Source organism: Gobius niger (assembly GCF_951799975.1).
Source record: "Gobius niger genome assembly, chromosome: 1".
Taxonomy (NCBI): Eukaryota; Metazoa; Chordata; class Actinopteri; order Gobiiformes; family Gobiidae; genus Gobius; species Gobius niger.
This window is the reverse complement of record NC_136852.1, coordinates 17,557,178-17,578,342: the sequence shown is the minus strand read 5'-3', so window position 1 is coordinate 17,578,342 and position 21,165 is coordinate 17,557,178. Positions and strand designations below refer to the sequence as shown.

General features: G+C 41.3%; 1 protein-coding gene across 1 annotated transcript in view; it reads right to left on the bottom strand.

Annotated features, from left to right (window-relative positions):
* Positions 1-17,763, bottom strand: part of LOC306962945 (neprilysin-like) — a 33,629-nt gene extending 15,866 nt beyond the window's left edge. Inside the window, exons 1-4 of the mRNA XM_079556331.1 lie at positions 17,227-17,763; positions 13,676-13,852; positions 10,606-10,641; positions 9,107-9,268 (exon numbers count right to left, since the gene is read on the bottom strand). Of these exons, the coding sequence (XP_079412457.1) occupies positions 9,107-9,268; positions 10,606-10,641; positions 13,676-13,852; positions 17,227-17,269 (418 nt within the window). The 5' untranslated portion in view covers positions 17,270-17,763. The remainder of the gene's footprint in view (positions 1-9,106; positions 9,269-10,605; positions 10,642-13,675; positions 13,853-17,226) is intronic.
* Positions 17,764-21,165: the final 3,402 nt, after the last annotated feature.

Genomic DNA, 21,165 nt, shown 5'->3' with positions numbered 1-21,165 from the left:
AGGCCACCTCAGGTCTCTGGCCCGACGGCAGCTGAAGGAAACAGTATGTTCTACTCCAATTTTTCTCAACAAAGCATACAGAGAGAGAGAGAGTATTTAACTTTATTTTTGAGAGAACACGTACTACTGTAAATAATGTTCATGTAAAGGGTTTAGGTGAATAAGTGAAACCCTTAAAGGGACTGAATGGAGTTTAAAAATGTTAAAACTAAATATTTTCCTCCCCAAGGTGTTCCAGCAATGTCCTAATGTGTAGAATGAGCCCAGACCTGTTCAACACAGCTGCCTCTAAAATTCTGCGCTGTCACTTAAAAAGTTGTTACTTTGGGTCGAAGTGTCGTCATGCACGAGCTTGATATAGATGGTGCAGTTACACGTATGGCCTGAGGTGGCAGTAGTGAGTATAAAATGGCCAACTTGCATCTAGCCCCTTTAAGGAGTACACAAGACAAAAAACGTTGGAAACCACTGGTCCACTCATTGCTCATGACTTGTTGTTAGGCTAGAATGTAGAGGCATGATAGTGATGCTTCCATAAGAAACAAATTCTTTCTAAATGATTAAAAAGTTACTCTTTTTATAATAACACATAGATGCTTCAGGATATGTTTCTGTTGTCATCTCAGCCTTGTTTAGCTCAGAGCCCAGAGTGCAGCCTTAGGCCAAATGTTGTCTCATAGAGTCTAATCATAGTCATAAAGACATGTTTAACAAAAGAAAGGAAAAAACGGCATCTCTTCCGATACATGCACTTTGTGCTCTATAACATTTTTCTGTTCATCATCTTTAGGAAACTACAAGTTCTAGAACAGTGGTTCTCAAGTGACGTTTTTGGGACCCACATTAAAGCCATAAAGAAAAGCTGTAACCTACACTTTAGCTTCAACTTACACTTCAACATTTTTGCAGTTTTAAGCTTGTATCGAAAACTCACAGAGTTGTGTTGTTTTAGGCACTGAACTATCAAACAAGCAAACTTATATGTAGTATTTTTTGGGACAGGCTCATGGTATACTGAAAATGGTCCTGAGACTCACTTATACATCCTGACCCACAAGTTGAGATCCACCGCTCTAGAATCTCTTACCAACCACTGCAGAACCTTGATCCGAGTGCTTGCAACCACCGCACCCACAACATTCCAGTGGCCATGTGGCGCATACAACAGTGCAGGAGCAGATTACCAGGGCTACTTATGTATAGCAGCAAAGTGTAACAACATAATTAGAGTTCAATGGTTTTAATGGTTCAATCTACAAGAGTAAAAACCAGGTTAAGGACGATTTTAATGTTGTCACACGTTGCAATCTGGCCTTGTCATGGCTCAGTGGCACAGCAATAATTCATTAGGCCAATGTCAAACTTGGTAAATAAACTGCTCGATAAAACTGCACACAAAACAAATTAGACTGAGCACTTTCTCCACGCTTGACAGTTCAGACTCTATATCCCTGCTCATTATTACCTTGCAGCATGCAGACTGTCCAACGGTTTAGCCATGTGTCATGCTTAAAGACAGCATTATCAATAATTCATGGCATAAATTAATTAGTTAGTTAGTTAGTTTACTGCTGGATATGAACTTTCTGTAGTGTTTAAATGCATGACCTCAGATAACAGCTACAGATTATGAACATAAAGAAGAAAGAGACAGCTGAGCCAGTGCGTTTCCAATGTATGGTCCATAAAACTGGAAGTAATCTGCGTACAATTGCACCCCTGGATTCATTATAATGGGTTTGTGAAATTGATTATCAGAGTATTCAAGCCGACTGTAAAAAGAAAAATGAACAGTAACAGTTAACACACACTAATACAGTGGTCCTGTAGACAGCAGAGTGTACCACATGAATCACTTTCACACCAGCCATTGTTTGCTGACTTTTGGAGACATAAGTTAAGCCTTTAAGGTTCTTCAAAGTCAATATTCTGTAATATCTCTCCAACAGATGCGTATGGTAAAGTAAACACAGCTTTACTGGATCAATGGATTGATGATTTGGGATCAGCCAATTCCATACATACTGTACACTTTCCAATATCTGGCTGTAGACAGCAACTAATATTATAGACATATCAAATTCCCATGTTTTTCATTTGTCTTTTGTCGTTTATTATAACTCAAGTTTAGGCTGCAGGCTGCTTTATGAGACAAGCAAAACATATACAAATCTAAAGTGCTAATGGTTTGATTATGTTGAGAAAGTCTAAGCAATGAAGTCTTCAAGTTTCTCTGACCAATAAATCAGTTCGAATTAGCTTTTGCATAGAGCATTCTCAAAGGGGCACTTGACTAGTGCAATAAAGGTTGTACATTTTCAGGAAGTCTATTGAGCACCTTGTTTTGCTAAGAGGAAATGGAAAAAAAAGATTTCAGTTTCAATTGAAATAAAACCGTGAAACAGAGAAGCAGAAATACTCTTCTCAATTAAGTGGAATGCTCATTTTGACAAATCACTATTCAAGTGAACATATGGTGTTTCACCTGCTGCATAAAGTTGTAATAAAGTCATCTCCTGCTGAGGTTACATTCGGAGATATATGCCACAGTCTGGCACATCTAACTTCACGATCAATGCTGGGACTTGGCTAAGATTAAATTACACAGGCGGTCGACAGAAAGCTCTCCCCTGAGTCGCTGAGGTATAACTCACATCACACACAGTTGGCATCATACCAGAAGTATTAAACAAGATGGCTGTATTTTTCAAATTCTTTATAGGCATTTGGCACTTAGTTATACAGTGCCAATGGTAGAAGTCATAATTAATGTGTACCGTTTTCCAGACTATAAAGCACACTTTTTTTTGGCTGGGGGTGCGACTTACACTCAGGTGCGACTTATATATATATATCAAAATATATAATTTAACAGATTTATTATTTTCACACTGACAGCTGCTACAGGCACTCTAGGCTTGTGTACCAGTATCTGCTACTCTGAACACAAATGTCCCCCAAAAGAAAATCATATTCTGCAGATTGCAAACAGCAAGTAGTGAAATGCGCAGCCAAAAGCAGTTGTGAGGGTTTGGGGAAAAGCCGAGGTCACTCTTACTGCAATGAAGAAAACAAAAAAAGCTAATTGCGGGCTAAAAGCTAGATGGCCACAGCAAGAAGAACGAGAATGGGTGCTTGAACAACGTGCTGCCGGGAGAGGTAAACGTTGCAGTTACGCCTCCATGACCTAGTAGTTGCCAAGGCTGGTGCGACTTATAGGGCCAGATCTTGTGGCGGCGCACGGGGCGGCGCAGGCTCTTGGCGAATTATTTTCCGAGTGGCGGCGCTATATGTGCCATTCGCCTCCGCCACCTGTGAGGGGGCGTCACAAGAGGAGGTGACTGCACTGATGGAAACACGGCTGACATTCACTTCCTCGTTTACATTGCGCTGTCTTGCGTTCTTTCTTAAGCCTTAGGCTCTCACAGGTCAAACTAAAAACTTTATTTACCCCATCGTGAGCTAAACGATGTTCACGTCTCGAGAGAAAAAGAGCTACAGCGTCCGTATCGGCCCGCGCTTGGCGTGAACGCAAAGCAAAACAAAAGCACATGTTCACCCCCCACTCCCACACAACCACTCTCCTGGACGTGGAGTCGATCTGGTTGGAGGAAAATGTGTGTGTCTCAACCCACTTAAATGCGCCAAGTCTGGAGTGGCAAGATCACAAAGTGCGCTCCTACTGAGCGCAAAATGTCACGCTATCGTCTCCGTTTTGATGCACAAGATCGGGCCCATGGTCTGGAAAATATGGTAATTGCAGATAGCCAGAATAATAGCTAATAGATTGATTTCTAAGCCAAATGGGCCTCCATCCGATTTCCTCCAAGACCTCTCCATCAACCAAAAGAATCCGCACTAGTCTAATTAACGGCTTGGTGCCAAGCAAGAAGGTCGTAAACTCGACTCCCAGTGCTTACATGGGTTTCCTCCGGGTGCTCCTGTATCCCCTACCACTAAAACATGTACAGTATAGCATCATGTCTGGGGCCAAAATGAATTACAGTGTGTGTGTGACTAGCATGGGCCACTCCTGGAATCTGACTGACTGTCCTAGGCTCCTGGTATTCAATTTTACTTATGATAGGTCAAATATGGTGTAATGACTATAAATAAGTATACTAGCTACCCTAGTGCTGAAATGATAAATGTCTGTAAACACGTCTGCAGGGTAACCCCTCTATTTAATCATAAGTACCATCTGGATGCTGCAATATATCAAATAATGTCACTGCCTCCCTCGCACTTTTCCTAATTTTATTGAAATACTTAGTTTGTTGAATCTCATTTAGCTTGGATAAAGGCCTAGGAATGGACCCTTGCCGTGGCGCTTCCTGCCAAAGGGCACCGATCGTGTGTGTGATTGGATTAGCGACGGCCTGCTGCGAATGTTTAACCACAGCTAAAGCCTCACCTCTCCCTCTTCCACCTGATGCAGTATTTGAGAGTGGATTTTGTGCCACCTGATGTTTGTTTGAGACATCGCGTCAATCGGAGGCAAACCACAGCGTGTTACCGAATCAGAATTTCAAGTTCCTCTTTTTGCCTTTGCCAATTTTATCCTTGACTGCCTGTTGAAACATTTTGTGCACAGTGGGTCGTGATACAGTGTCTACTTCTTTTGTCGTTAAAGGTTTTCAGAAGACATCAAACTGAAAAAAGGAAACAATTTGTGAGTGTTTTGTAGTTGCTTTGTTCTGATGCAAACGTATTTATCAGTCATGCTTCTTTCATTTCTTTCTTTCTAATTTCGTGCCAGAAAATCATCATGATCCTTCTGTGTACTGAATGTCACTTGCTCTTTGCTGATGTTGCAACCGATACCCCTCTCTCACCTTTATTCAACCTCAGAGATGCTTAAGCCTTTAGGATATGTGACTATTTTTGTGTGAATTTTGTATATTTTTGTTTTACCCTTAAAGGGCAATGAACCAAACATGGTAACTTCGCTCACATTGATTTTCTGCATGATAATGAAAGTGCCCTATAAAGGGATAAGGACTGATTAAGTCCATTTAATTCAATTTAATCATCAATCAAACAATTAGGATTAGAAAAAACTGGACTATATAACAGGCATGTGCAAATGTAACTTGAACTATATTTTTCTTTTTCTTTCTTTTGTTTTTATGTCAGTCCCCTTCCCCTTTTCAAAACCTTCATCAGTCCAAGAAACAAATTTCATTTCCCATTCATTTTTCACTTTTCTAAACATGTAGACATTAAGCGCTTAAACGTTTCTTTTAAGCTCTATTTTTTATCTTCAAGGCGCCACAAATGACACTTTCTTCAGACAATTCAAAGAATGTGAACTGAAGTGCTCTGCTTAACTGAACAATTTAGATTAAAAAAAAAATCCCAAAGACACACTTTTGCCCAGTCCATGGCCACCCACGGCGCTCATAGTAAACCAGTTGCATATGCATACCTCTATAGCAAAATGAAAGCCTGTGTTTAGAGCAACATTTTCTTTACAGTTTAGAAGAAAAATGAATCGGGACAGACAGTTATGACCAGCAGTGGAGGTCCGAGGTCCTTCCTGTTATCCAAAAACATGGGGACTTGCAAAAACATATCAAATTCTGGAGTTGTATTAATTCTATTTGTGTTGGCTCTGTTTATCTCACTCAATATTAATACTATTATACTTGGCTATGGATGTGTGCTTTGATATTTTATAATCTCTTCAAATATGATGCGTTATGCAACTGAAATGATTTGATGAGAAAAGCCCAGTCAACAATCTTCTTCTTTTTTTTTTATTGTGTCAGTCTTTTGGCAGAACAAAACAATAACAGAGGCATATATGCATTCTGCCTTCATCATGGTACAGAACAGGATGAGAAGACAGAGGCCGAAACCCGGAGTTGTTCTATAATGTCTTGCCCGGCGTGCGTTGCATGATGGCGACCGCATGCTGTTTCACATTTCCTGACCTATCCTCAAAGCCTCTCTCAAAATCGCATTGTTCTTTGTCTTTCGACACTCCCGTCTGCCTCACCTCAAAGACCCTTTTACCGAGAGCACCAGCATGAGAAACATTGTAGCTTTGTTTTTGAATGTTACTGCATTGGGGCCTTTGCTCACTCTTCTCTCCGTGCTTCTCCTTGTTAATTAAACACTTTCGGTCAATTGGGGTGAGTACTTAACACCTGAGTAAACAGAAAAATTCAGTTGTTCTTCAAAAACCTGATAAGGGTTCTTTGAGTCAAAACGTTTTGGTCCAGTCGTACCTCGTGCAATATTACTCGTCAAATTACTGACGAGTGCTTCTGCTACTTTTTCAATGTTGAATGCATATATTTTAGAACTGTGATTCCCAACCTCTTTTGTCTTGCATACCCCGGGAGTTTTAAAATCCAAGTACCCCCTACCTCGAGGATCCTGCCAATATTTTTTACGAAGTCTTTGACTAAGCTCAGATTTTTTAGTGTTCAGTGGAGTGTTGTGTTCAAAATGAAGCAAAAATATTCACAAATTCAAACATTGTACAAAAAACAGTCATAACTACTGTAATTTTCCTTTGAATATAATTGAAAATGTCACCTTCTTTTAAAATTCCAAGTACTCCCTGCAAAGCACTCAAGTACCCCCAGGGTCCCTGTACCCCTGATTGGGAAACACTGGTTTAGAACATAATTCACTAACTAGACATAGTAGAAACTTAGAATGTTCCTTCTCGTTAAAGATGTTCTGATTATTAGTTACAGTTACAGCTTGCGCGCATGCTTTGCATACAGTACTTTATTGTGTGCACCTCAGTGCCTCGCCCTCTGATGTGTCGATCCCACTCTTAATTCCCTCTTCTCAGTCCTCATTATGACTCATTGACAGCGACGCGGAAAACAATCCCAGGCATTTACAAGGCACTGCAAACCGGCACAGATATACGCGTTTATGGCTAATCGTGCAGCCTGCAGTGCTCTGGCATCCAGGTGTTTCAGCCCTCCAGCTGTTGACAGGAAGAGGACCTGTCCCTCCGCAGCTAATGGTATCCTAGCCAGACGGAAGCAGGCAGCTCAAGGGTCAGAGTTCACTTGTTAGGGCAAGCAGAGGCCTGGCCTTAACTCACAACTACTGGAAAAGGAAACTAGTTTGGCTCCAGTCGAAGATATTTTTAAAAATACAATTGTAGCAATTTCTTTCTCGTTTCACATAAGGGACTGTAACCACAGCACAAGACATTCCTTCTCGTTACATACTATTATATGATACTATATTGGGAAAATATGCTGTTTGACTCGTACATCTAAATGCAAATACGCACTTCTTTAACTGATGAAAATCACAGATATGTGTCTCAACATGACATCATAAGCGTGGCCAGCAATAATGACAAAAGTGGTGCTAAAAGCAAATACAGAAGCAGTGAGTGACTTTAAATAAGCAAACATAGAAGTGGTATTGCCTGTGGTGGTGATTGTAGAGAAGAAGAAGAAGAAGGAGGAGGAAAGATAGAGAGTTTCGTACTATTAGCATCAGTAGTGTTGCACATTACTTTGAGTATTCAAGTACACGCGTTGAGTACGTCTCCTGATATGCTAAAGTTATAACCACGTAAACAAACTGAGACAGTAAGCCTTGAAATACCAGCACAAGACTGAATTCTTCGACAGGTAGCAAATATCACTGAAGGGCAAAGCAGCACAAAATCAACAGTGGCAAATGATACCGCACGCTTGCACACACCGACCTGCTATGTACGTAAAAGCAGAAGCCGTAACAGAATACCTAAAATGATCCCGGGTTGAGCAATGTTGACTTTACTTTTCCCCCCTGTGTGTGAGTTTTATAGCCACCACCGAGGAGACCACAACCAGACACAACAGAGCAGACAGAGGCTGAAAAGTCTATATCTTTGTGAGAGAGAGAGAGAAAAAAAGACTCTATTTCATTAACATAAAAAAAACTCCAATTTACAAGAAGTCATTGTCACAAGTGAGTATCTAAATCTTGTTTTGATAGAGATTGTGCATGTCATCAGTATTCAGGACAAGGAGGAAAGGAGAATGGCTGTTCGGAGATATGTGCCAATCTCTTTGAGGACAGGCAGATAAAGTTCTTGGCTGGTACAAGCTATCACAGTACAGAGGCAGACCAGCTGCACTTTCAACCCTCAGCACTTTCACTCACTTTGAGGATCATTCTCCACGTCCTGACTGAATATTACGGTCTTCCCCTGCCTGTTTGAACCAACCTGTCCTGATCTTTAAAACAGTGGAAGTCCCAAAGGGTTAGGCAAAAGGTGGTAGAGGTCTTCTAAATATATCCGCTGGCCCACTAGATGATACTGAGAAAAATAACTGGACACAAAATGGATCAAAAATACTGAAAATATTGTTAATTTCTTTACCAACCATAAATATGGACACACTTGCCTAACCCTGACGTTTTTGGCATAAACCTACAGCTTAATTCAATTTCAGTATCCTCTTACATCCATAGACCTATATTGTGAAGTCAGCAACTTGTGAAAAAAATGTATAAATAGGCCACGAAACATGCCATCACATGCACGTGCCGAGGCTTCTTCTCTCACATAAAATGGGATCCTTTTTTTCTTGTGAATTGGCAGAGGTTAAACTGACTGAATATGTACCATTTTTGTGGATATACAGTATATGTATTTGATATACAGTAGCTCTGTGTACAGTAGTGTTAACTCTTGTCTTTTTGCAACACGGGTTTGAGAGAGTAATGCAATTTGTATTCTCTGCATGTTCTTTCCGTGTAGAATTGTAAATAAAAGCTAAATGAATTGAACATGTGGTTTTAGTAGAGGTGAAAGTTGGTCAGAAATAGGTTCTAAATATCTCCTTAAATAAAATCCCAATTAATTTCTCCCCACTGGCATTTTCTGAGTCCCCACACACGGCATTATTGACAGTTAAATTGACAAACTTGGCTCATGTGGCAGAGCTGCAGCCAAACTCCGGTGACATCTGGAATATCTATAGACCCCGGTCTCAGAAGGACGATCTTCTTTAGCTCTCATTTGAGAGAGTCAATCTGTGCTCCAAGGAAGCAATGGAACCACAAAAATCCCCCACTTTATGTCATAAAGAAACAATAACTCATGAATCCATTACACAGCGCCGGGTCTGACCTTTCAGGACGACCTCCAGCTCGTCTCGTAAGATGTCGAAGGTGCTGTATCTGGACGTGCTTTCAGGGATTATGTTCTTCTTTAACCAGCCACCACAGGCATACTGATAGAAGTTGTCACATGGGTCCACTGTAGCATCCATGTTTTCAAGCAGCCGTGAAGCTGAAGAGAGATTCAAAAGTGTCATTATACACATACTCAGATTTTCCCTATTCCCTTTTATGTATTTTATATTTTATTACCAATCTCATTCCTGATTCAATCCTTCCCATCTATTTATCCAAATGGGATCCAGGTGCCGGGACTCTTCCAGTTTAGCCTATTGTTCATCTTTAATACAGGTGTGATTCTTAGATTTTGGACGAGAGTGAGAACTAACCAATTAATAAAACTTGTTTCAGTCCTGGAAGTTGGCCCGTTTCAGCGGAGATAAATCACTACAATTTAGCAAAGCAATGCCCTATGCTTTGAAAGTTGTAATTGCTGGAACAGGGATAAGCTGGTGGTTTATGAGTAATACTGCACAGTTAATAAAATATGGAAATTCAACATAGTCTTTAAATGTACGCTATGGTCTTTGCCAGGTGTTGGATGAAAAGGTCAACTCTAAGTGATATAAAGACGCAGCCATTTGCGGCGAGTAAAAGAGTAAAATAGTTGTAATTGGCCTGTGCTCGGCATCGCTGCTGGAAGTGTGTTAACTTTTCAGGGGGGCAATTAAATTACATGAGGCAGCTCAGAGATCTCCTGTGACAGGGCTGTCTGTCAAACCTGACTGAACTAGGACAGCGCTCACTCCCAACGCAAGGGAAATTAATTGGCATATGTTGTTGGAGTCAGCTCAAATTGACTATAGTAGTAATGAACCAGTTCTCTATGAAAGAATATGTGTAATTTAAATATTCGGGAGAAATAATCAGCCATTGGGGAGTTAGACAGACTTCTATAGAGAGAGATAGTCAAACCAGGGACTTCCATAGCTCCAATCAAAAGAATGTGTTTCATATTGCAAATGAGTGTGCAGAGGTTTAAATTAATTTAAGGGGGGGGAAAAAAAGACATGGATCAAGTTTATGGGGAGCAGAATTCTCCAAAAGGAATTGCAAGTTTAGATGGAGTTCCAATTACAGAAATGAGTTTGTAGTGATATCAAATCCAAAGCAATTCATAAGGAAAAAACCCTGACATCGACCAAATATCAGCTCAATGTACAACAACATCTGTCAGGCTGCATGACAGGTGATCCAGTCGATCCAGTTGTCTCTCCTCCCTGAATGGCCCACACTTCCCTGAACCACAATATAACAATGGCGCCTATTTTTTCTTTCCGTCGTGGTATATTTACAAATGAAATGATTTTTTTTTTTCCCTCCCTCAACACATCTTAAGTCCCAGGGCAATGGCAGCCTTCAAAGCCTGCCATCCCGCCCCTCCCTGAAAATGCCAAAGCCTTTCATATTGAGACAATAAAGCCAAACAAATACAAACACAAGGCTTACCTGATTGTGTACAGTCTGCAGTGGTGCATATCTCGTCTGGAGGAAAACAAAAAAGAAACCATTACTGGCTGGATTTTTAGACTCACCACTCCAAGTGTCATTCCATGTCCTTTTCCTTTGGTTTTGCTCACACTCCTTTAACAGACCTCCTAGCGCCGCTTCCCATCTCCGAGAATAATTAAGGTGTTAAAGAGTATATTAAACACAAGCTGGCACAGGCACATTCCCAGGAGTAAACTGTGACAAACACTCTTGATCGTGTGTGGCTGCACATGACCATATCTATATTAGTTGTATTCACTCAGGTAAAGCCTCAAGCTCATTAAGAGTTGTTAATATCCCTGACAGACAGAGCAAACATGTGCCGCATGAGAATGAAGAGCGTTTCCCATGTGCCATCACCACTAATTACATTGACCTTTTGATGTTCTTCCTGTGTTGCTTTCCGTTATACTTTTATGGAACTAACAACAGCACAGCTTGTTCTTTACATTATTGCATGTAATGGAATACATGGTGGAATATAAATGCTCAAGTTAGGTGTTTAAGTGAAAAGAATACAGCAATGTTGTAGTCAAATCTTTTACCAATTACGGTTAAAGCTCTGTACCTAATTGTATTTATCTACTGGTGGTCTGAAATTTGTTCTGTCCTAAGCACTAACAGCAGACATTGTGGAAAAAGATAGGGCATCTAATCAAAACATATTCGTAGTTGTGAAATGTGCCCTTAAGGCAGTACTAAGGACCTTGTTTACCTTAATAAATCCTTTCCGTAGTCACACTGGGGGTAATAGAAGTTAATGGGATGATTAGGGGGTCTTTCGTCTCCCTCTGGTGTCTCTGGCCAGAAAACCACACTTGCAACTTTCCCTGCTTCGACCCGGCAGCCCCAATGCACACTAATGGAATCACGAAGAAGAAGCTAACAGGCTACCGGGCAAAGCCGACTGCGGGCTAGCGCCACTTAAACAGTATTTGCAGCCAAGTTTGAGTGAAAAAAAAATATCTCCATTGTGTAATTGGATGTACAATATCCCTCTCTCCCTTTGTCTTTTCTGTCAGCGTAGTATTTACTCTCACGGACAATTAAGGAGTTAAAAAAAAACGTAATATGCCACGACACATGCAGTGGCGCTTATGGCCTCTAGGGGCATGAGTTACTCAGTACTGCTTTGAACTCGTCCCTCTGAAGAATTGCCATGTTAGAAATGTGTGTTCGGAAAATGTTAGGAATGAGTTTGGACTCTTTCATTGTTTGTAAACAAAAATCGGCCACAGAGCCTTTAATGTCCCAACTCATTCTCAGAGGAGAGTTTTTATATCGCCTTCCGCTTAACTTTACTAAGCAGTACTAAAACTTGTATCTGACCATTGAATAAATATATTCTATTTGTTGTCCTTACATTTTTGCACTGTGATGTAAAAATGGGTTTTTACAGTAGTCATTTCTTAGTATTGAAATCGAGTTTGAAACTTTGGAATCATGAGCAGTCTTAACACTTGCTGGCATACCATTTTGAAATCACGTTAAACCTCATGCATATAAAGACACACATGCCCTAGTATCAGCCTCTCCGTCTACTACAATGTGCTTGTGCAGATGATTTACGCCCACACGAGTGAGAGAAAAGTGGCAGGAGGTTTCGGAGGAGGCCTGTTCGATTTTACTGCTTCCATTTTCAAACACCCATTTGTCATAATAAGCACTGACATTTAGAGCAGCCGTACACATTCTTTCATATATTAAGCCCAAGTCGGAGAGGTGTTAAAACAGCACTTTGAGGGACGTACCGTCATAAAAAGTGAAAAACACAAAAGGACCTTTGCACTTTGCATTTTTCCTCCCTGGTTCAGCGGCTGCACGTTTGCCCCTCTTTGAAAGTGAACTCGGGTCTCGTCGCGGATTTACAATCGTATCTATTCGCGCACTCCCTGCCAGAGACTCAGCAGGAAGAGATCATCGGAATAAATTAAAGGCTTAGAAGGTGTGTGATTTTTATACATTTCTTAAAAGGCACAGACTATGGACTATGCTTACGTCATGAGATCGCTCGGGCAGTGGCAGTAAGTCGGAGGTTTTTTTTGAACAACATATCTACATATCAAAGTCGAAGCAATAGATAAAGTAGAATAGTACTGACATTAGCTACAGCACTATATGTCACTTACACGTTGCTGCAATACTTTGAAAAGTGCAATGTTTACTTTTAATCAAATATGAAGCCCATAAACCTGCTTTAGGACACCTGATCCTTGATATCTCAGTGAAAAATAATAACTATTTGTCCTAAAAATAAAATACAAGCTTTCAATTTGACCTAAAGCCATGGTAATAAATCGATGGTGAGTGCTGGACTCTTCAGAATGAGTCCAGTGATGACATTTTGTTCAATCGATTATTCATTAAATCCAAGGAATGCCAATCAAATCAATACAAAGCAATCAAAGGAATACTCAAGAATCAAATCCTAATTTGTGAAACCTTTTACTGGTATTGACTATTGAAGAAACAATCCAAAGTTATACCAAGAATGTTGTAATGTTGCTAGAAGTTCAAAAATGTATGTTTTGTCCTCTTTAAAACAGTACTAGGCAACTCATGCCCCTAGAGGCCACAAGCGCCACTGCAGGTGTCGTAACATGTTGCGTTTTTTTACTCATTAATTGTCTGTGAGAGTAAATACTACGCTGACAGAAAAGACAAAGGGAGAGAGGGATATTGTACATCCAGTTAGACAATGGAGATTTTTTTTTTCACTCAAACTTGGCTATAAATACTCTTTAAGTGGCGCTAGCCCGCAGTTAGCTTTGCCCGTTAGCCTGTTAGCTTCTTTTTCTTCCATTGGTGTGTATTGGTGGCTCCGACCCGGAGGCAGCGAAGTTCCATGTGTGGTTTTCTGGCCAGAGACACCAGAGGGAGACGAAATCAATCATCCCATTAACACATGTATTACCCAGAGAGGGACCACGAAAAGGATTTATTAAGGTAAGTTCCTTTATTTCATGCAGTACTTTTGTTGAGGGCCTTGACTTCAGCTTGAATGCTGCTATTTCGGATTATTACTCACCATTCTTGTGCGTAGCGAACAGGACGATGAGGGACACAATGACAATGAATAGCAGTGACACGATAGTAGTGAGTCCAATCTCCAGAGATGTCCAGCGCGGCTTCTTGGCCAGCTTGGGGGGGTTATTATCCGTCATCTTCAGCTCTGCTCCGTCTGTGGCCAGCTGCGTGAACTCACCTGGAGCACAACACAGCAGTTTCATTGAGCATGTTTATAAGAGATGAGTCGTCAGTGATGGAAGCGGCGATGACGAGCAGGGCCAGAGGAAAGCTACACTGTAAAATGTGTGGAATGAAGGTCAGGGGTTGTCTGTAATGAGGTATTGACAGTTCCTTTTACATCTGGGGCCGCAGTGAACGCCAGAAACAATCTCTCTCCGCAAGTTTATATTTGTGGTTCAGAGCCATCTGGTGCAGGGCCACGATTTATTTGATCACAAAAACTGTCTTTTTGAGGATTGACTGTTTAAATAAGCATTCAATCAGGAGGAACCCTGATCTAAATACAGGATTAATATGTGATCTCATTCTCAACAAGACTATATCAGTGTTATCAAATAAATAAAGATAAGAAAAGTACTTGATTATATGAAGGAGTTCAGCTTAGAGAAATCAGATCTCTGAGATACAGTCATACAAAAGCAGGTTTTATATTAAAGTAAAAAATATTGGCAAAATGTTAATGTCCTCACAGTTAAAAAGTTACTTTTGTGTTGCTAATGTAGTAACAATGAGAGCAGCAACAGAAAGGTGTCACCGCAGTAATTCTGTCTTGCAAATACAACTTTGAAAAACTTCTTTGCTTCTGTTTCAATTTGTCAAATTTCTTTTACCGCAACACATTTGAACTACAGGTTGAAAACCAAGGAAGGCATAAGTAAATCATGCAGTTGTTAGATCCCAGACAGTTTGGGGAAATTTCTGAACAAGTCAAAGAAAACAGAAAGTGAAGAGGAAAAAAAAGAAGACAATGCTAAAGTTTAAAAAACTGCGAGAGTGACTCCTTACCCTCCAGTGGCACTGCACTTCAGACACTTCTGAGGAGCACAAGCACAATGCCCTCTGCTCTGCTCCTCTGTACACACTACTGTTGTTTTCCCCTCGGAGCCAAGTGGAAACTTTACAAAGTTCATGTAACAAGCAGTTAAGTCTATCTCTGAAGGCAATTAATCCTTAATCCCCTCCGACGTCGCACACTCACCGCACGCACGCACACATTTACAAGCTCGTGTCATGAGGCGCTGTGCAGATGGGAGGGTCTCCGGGATGGAGGGGCGGCATAGACTTTGCACCCCCTACACTTTTCTTCTGTTCGCTCTGTCACAAACAGCCGCAGGTCAGCACCTTGCTTACCACGCTGTTAAGGACCATTATTGCACACCACTCCTCTGAAAGATCTGTAAGAATGATAGAGCAAGTAGCGGCGGGGTGCTGAGCGTTTCTCTCGAGGTAGATGTTTTTGTTGTTTTCTTTTGTTTTCGTAAACTTCACTGCCACTGCACAACTTTAGAGGCATAATAATTGCCACTTATCTATGACAATTGGGATTCAGTTCACAGCGCACATTACCATTTGAGAGAAGACTGTTACACCAATACAAGAATCAATCACATGGATGTAAGAACATGTTTGTAAAGGTCTAGAGAGCAAGGTTAGCAGGTTTTATAAGTCCCTGAGGAAATTACCTCGATAAAAGCAGCCTTTTTGAATTGCTTATTGAAATTGTCATTCATTGTGCAGCTCTAATATATCAGTACTGCTACGATGCTTTCTAAGAACTATATTTAAAGAACCAGAACTACTAATGTGTCTCATAGTTTCGGATCAAAAAGACGAGCTGGGACAAACACAGAATGGAAATAAGACTGAAAAACAAACATATCTAAATTATGAGTGATTCAGAACAAATATGGATTAAACTGTGAACCAAAAGAAACAGATAAAAGCAATCAAATTAGATCATGCGCAAAACACACAACAAAACAGGTCCAAAACACCAAACCTTTACTTTGAGAAACTGAGCCTTATAGAAATGTATAGTAGAGCAGAGAGTTTGTTTTTTAATGTAAGCCATTTTTTATGACAGGACCGTTGCTTCGGTAAAACCATCTGGAGACTGTATATTACATTTATTCATTCTAATGCAAGCCAAAAAAGAAGCCGAGTCAAGAAAGTTTGATGAAAAATAAAGAAAGAGGACATAAAGATAGTGTTGGAGGAATGTGCAGGAGGAATGAGACCAGAATAGTAAGAAGCTCTAAATCATTTTAAATGACTTGCTCCTCACTGCGCTGAGACATGTTCCAATCTGAGAGAGCCCTGACTTGATGTCCTTCTCATCTCTAATCTCTCGTACAGACTGTTTGCTCTGTACACAGCCTGGATCAGCTCCCCAGCAGTTTGTTTACGATCTATTTAAAGGGATTTTTTTTTTTTTTTTTTTGTGAGACTGAAAGGATGATCTGTATCACTTTAGGTGAGCCTTAAGGGATCACACACACTTCGATTGATATTACCATTATGGCTGTGTCAGGGCATCTGACGTCAAACCAATAGCAAAGTGATTTTCTCTTTGATGCACACGATATGTCAGGTTTCTGTCTCATCTCTGCAGCATGTAATGAGAGAAAGTTTCATTAAGTATCGCTTGTCTTAATACAGTCACTGACGGTAGAAACCAAATTGAGGCCACTATTTATAGATGCGCTCACTCCGCACTATAAAAGCAAGTGATATTCTGTGTAAGGAAAGCAAGAAACAGTGGCAAAATGTTGATGCTATAGAAGGTCTCACTGAAGGCAAAACTGGCTTTTTCATTATTGAATATTATGAAAATTGAGTGACCTTCCTCAAACACAATGATTTGTGCTTTCAGGCTAGTGATGCTGCTGGTGCCTGGCACACTCTTGAATACTAACACCGTTCTCCATCAACTTTACTTGTTTAAAATTGAAATCACAAGGCAACACATAATTACCATGGGCTATTTGCTTTGTCAAGTCAACATTTTTACATTCTTACACGCCAAGCAGCTAATTGGGAATGAAGAACTCCTGATGTCTGGCCTAGTTTAACTTGAAATAACACCTTCCTTGGCAGAGGAGTTGCACAAGCCGGCCTGGCAAAGCTCTCTGTGGGGAACACTTTATATCAAAGCAGCTGTCCAAAACGGATCCCTGCTGCTTAGTCTTCACTGTCTCTATGATATCTCATTTACTAGTCGGAATAAGACCGTCAGCATCGACACGTCAGGGTCTATTACTCAACTGTTTGGGGTCTGACGGTAACAAATTGATCAAAGACAATGTAGCCTATACCAAAAAACACTCCTTCATTCATGCCAACCTTCTAATCTCCTGTTGCATGTTGGGAACTCCAAGGGGGTGTCATGAGCAACTAGTGCACGTTGGCCCGTGTGTCGTCGAGCCGGCTTACGCGCACACGCACAAGAAAAAAGAAAACACTCTCACGCGCACTCATAGGACCAAGCAGAGAGTGGCACACACGCAACACCACTATCGCGGATGGAAATGTGCGGTGTAAATGACTTACCAGATGTGTCGGGAAATTTTCGATCGATGATATATAAGGGCATCACATCCACTGATTAAACATCCATCAAATCCACGGAGGGGAAGGAAGTGGCAAGTAGCTACGATTCCAGTCCAGATTATATTTGCTTTCCCCTGAATGCGAACAGGACACACAGCGATCCGCCTCTCTCCTCTTCTTCCCTTTCTATTCTAGGAGTGCAGACCCACACACACGCACGCGTGCACTTAGCACTTCACGCTCACACACACACACACACTATAACTACCTACTGTACCACATCTAGCGAAGACAGCGTGCACCTCGTCCCGTCAGACCGAGTGATGCGCTGAGTGAGCGATCCAGGTGCGAAGAGGAGACGGCCCACAGCCGGTTGACACAGAGCGATGTAGTCGCGTGTACAGTGCTGTCGCTCTCTGCGTGTGAGGGAGGTGTTTAGGAGTGACCCTGTCAGCCACCAGTGCTATCAAAAGAGGCTAAAAAGGAGGCAGCGACCGCAGGTGCCCAGCCGGAAAAAGCATCTTCCATATCACTGAGCCCGGCGCAACTTCTGTGAGAGAAAACGATTCAGAAGTGGCTCGTGCAAACTTTGGGGCTTTCATGTAGGCTACACTGAGATGCAGCCATTTAAGATGTGTAATGGGGTGTTTTATAGCAGGCTTTGGCAAAGATTTTGATAACTTTATTTATTTATTTATTTATTTATTTATTTATTTATTTATTTATTTATTTATTTATTTATTTATTTATTTATTTATTTATTTATTTGTGTATTTGTTTATTTATTTATGTTTGTATGTATTTATTTATTTGGTCGAGACTGCATGTTAATGAACATACATGGGACTCATGTAAAGTGCAGCCATGGGCTAATTTCCATCCATTGTCCCACACTGACCCAGTGGGCCAGATCTTGTGACTGGCGCAGTCCGTGCGCAACTCTAAACGCAACGTGGTACACGCGCGATCTTGCACGTGGCGCAGGTTTTGCTCTAAAGGCTGCGCTGCTGGAGAGGGCGTTATTTAAGAAAAAGAGGCGTGGTTCATTACAAGCAGCACTACTCTTCTATGGCAACCTTCACATTATGTTCCTCTTTACATCCCACTGCCTTGTCTTCTTCCTTAGAATCGATGTCAAATTGAAAACAAAAGCGAAATTGCCTTGAAAAGTCTGTTCGAGCGTAGGATACACACGGCTTACTTTCTACAGTAGATCAACACCACAACACAACACCAAAACAACAGTTTTCCATAAATAAACCACACATGCCTTCAAGTGCCACAACACCACGTCTGATCTGAGTTTTAAGGTGACATTTCCATCGTGTGTCAATCTTTACCTCCTGATGATGCTCCTTGTGTAGCCACAGCTCAGGGCCATAGCAACTTTTTTTTTCTTTTCCAATTCAGCCGCTCCAAGAATCCTGCAGCTGTAGCGCAAATGTTCCAATACGCTACAGTTTTCTTGCAACTGCTACATAACTCTGCAACTCCTCCGCAGCCGATATGACAGTTTCTGATCAGTTAAATCCTGTACATTTCCTAACTTTGCGCATTCGAACGGTGTCCAACGCGAGGTGCCTCCTCTCTGTCCCGCCCGCTCACCTTGGATCTGCAGCGAGTGGCTGCAGCAGCGGAGGGACAGTTTTATTTCTTTAATCTTTACCAAACATTGCGCGTTGCATCACGCATGTTACGCGTTTACAAGAGAACCCCTCCCTGCAAACCACCGCCTTCCTCAGGTCTGGGGAAAGCATGGGGAGGGGGCGGCACCACAACATCGCAATGTGAGTCTGTCCCCCCCTCCTGTCCTGCCCACTTTTTGCGCCAGGTATGACACTGAAGATTGCAAGGAGCGCCACCCGTCTGCGTATTCGTCTTCTCTACAGCCTGCGCTATGAACCACAAGATCTGGCCCACTCTCTTTCATCCCAACATGGAACCCAGGACCTTCTTGCGGTCGAGCACGAGCACTACCTCTGTGCCACCATGCTGCCATATATAGCAAGGGCATCTGGAGGGTAAAACCTTTTGCTGGAATATTACACATTAAGATTGATGAGTGATGAGGCCCCTAAAGTCATCAAAGGCTTTAAGGGCCAAAGGCCATACAGTTCACATGGACAAACACTTGGGTCATAAACAGTAGCCTAACAACAGCCCAGTGAGAAAACAGCCAGTGGCCAATATACAGTCAATAAGCCCATAGTGAAGAATGTGGGTTAATATGAGTTCAGGTGATTAAAGGCTTCCTGTCAAAAAGGAGTGCGCTGTTTTAATCAGTGACGTATGAGGGAGTTAAGGGAGTTGTTGCATTGTTGAAGATTATTGTAATGGGCCCTCAGACGATGAATTATGAGTCCGTAGGCTATTTATATCCATTTAACTCCTCTGAAGGCAGAAAATATACAATTATCTGTTTCCTGCAGATTATTTGTGACCAATTGACATACCTTTTGCTGAACATGACAGATAAGAACATGCCTGTGCTGATAGCTGTGTGGTGTGGACAGCAATGATCTTATGACTTGATGTATATGACTTGTTAGCAGTGATTAAAACACTGAAATCATAGGGGTTTGAGAAATACGCTGCAATACCTTTTGAAGTACCTTCCCAGAGATTTATTTTCAACCGTATTTCTTCTCCCATAGATGTTGATTTTCTCTCGCATTTGACTCGCATTACTCCCAGTGCAAACTCATTAAAACTCCACAGTCACAACCTTTCCGAAGACTTAAAAGATAGATGCCAGCTTGTACCGCATATAAGTCTCATCGCTTATGACAGAGCAGCTTGACTCCCCTCTGAACATTTCCCCTATGTGAGATCTCTGAATAGACGAGGCTGGGCTGACATGGGTGTCGCGGTGGCGTTAGTGATCATTTTTATGGCACTATTGAGTTGATGCAGTCAGGATGAGCGCTCAGCTGTCAGTGGGAACAGCGGGCCGTGGACACCAGGGGAGGATTGGATTTTAATTGGGTTGTGAGTCAGATTAAAGTGTTGTTTCGCAACAAACTGGGCGCAAAGAGAAACATTTGCAAATTCGAGGGGATTGCGAAGTGATGGAGAGAAGACTGCATGTATGTCTGTTTATAGCTATTGGGGGAGAGATGATGTATTGCCGCAGTGGTAGAATGTTTGATTTAATGATCGGTGTCAATCCGACTCTTTTCTTAGACTTAGATGTGGCTTCATAGAATAACGGGCGTTAGATCTTCAAAAGAAACTGCTCATGTGATCCATAATCATCTGAACAAAATCAACGTTGTTTTGGAAGCAATTACGGCAACCGTTTTACTGAAACATGAAGTCTTGAGGCAAAGTCTGTGACTAACGAACAGTACGGGGTGGATGTTTTTAACAATTAACTGGAACTGCAAAATAAATCTCGTACTTTTTTGTTTTAGCTACCAGTGGTGCTGCAAACATCTCTGGAGTCCCATGCAAATATCAACAGAAGGCCATCCGACCACATTTATCCCCGAAAAGGAGAATCCAGAACTGAAAGCAAACATGAAAAGCAATACAGCTGCATTTTATTTACAGTTCTTTTTGTTTTTATCAGATTTTATTATTCTGTTGTAGCACTTTGAGGTTTCGCTGAAATGTAAAGTGCAATATAAATAAAATGTATTATTATTATTATTACAGTATAAAGAAACATTAGATTTCAATGTGTGTAACAATCTAGCAATGAAAAGCTCAAAATGCATCGAAAAATGGGTCTTCTCATGTTAGCTGTCTTTAAGTCATGTACAGAAGTGAATCGAGAAAGAATCAGATTTATCTTGTAGCTCTCTGAGATATGCAGGATTTTCCCTTCTTCTGTTACAGACATGCAATTACCGGATCAAGGGTTTTCTTTCCTCATAGGTGGCCTCTTCCATTCTTCCATTTTTTCTGATTGGCCTCACTGTCATCAAAGACTATGCT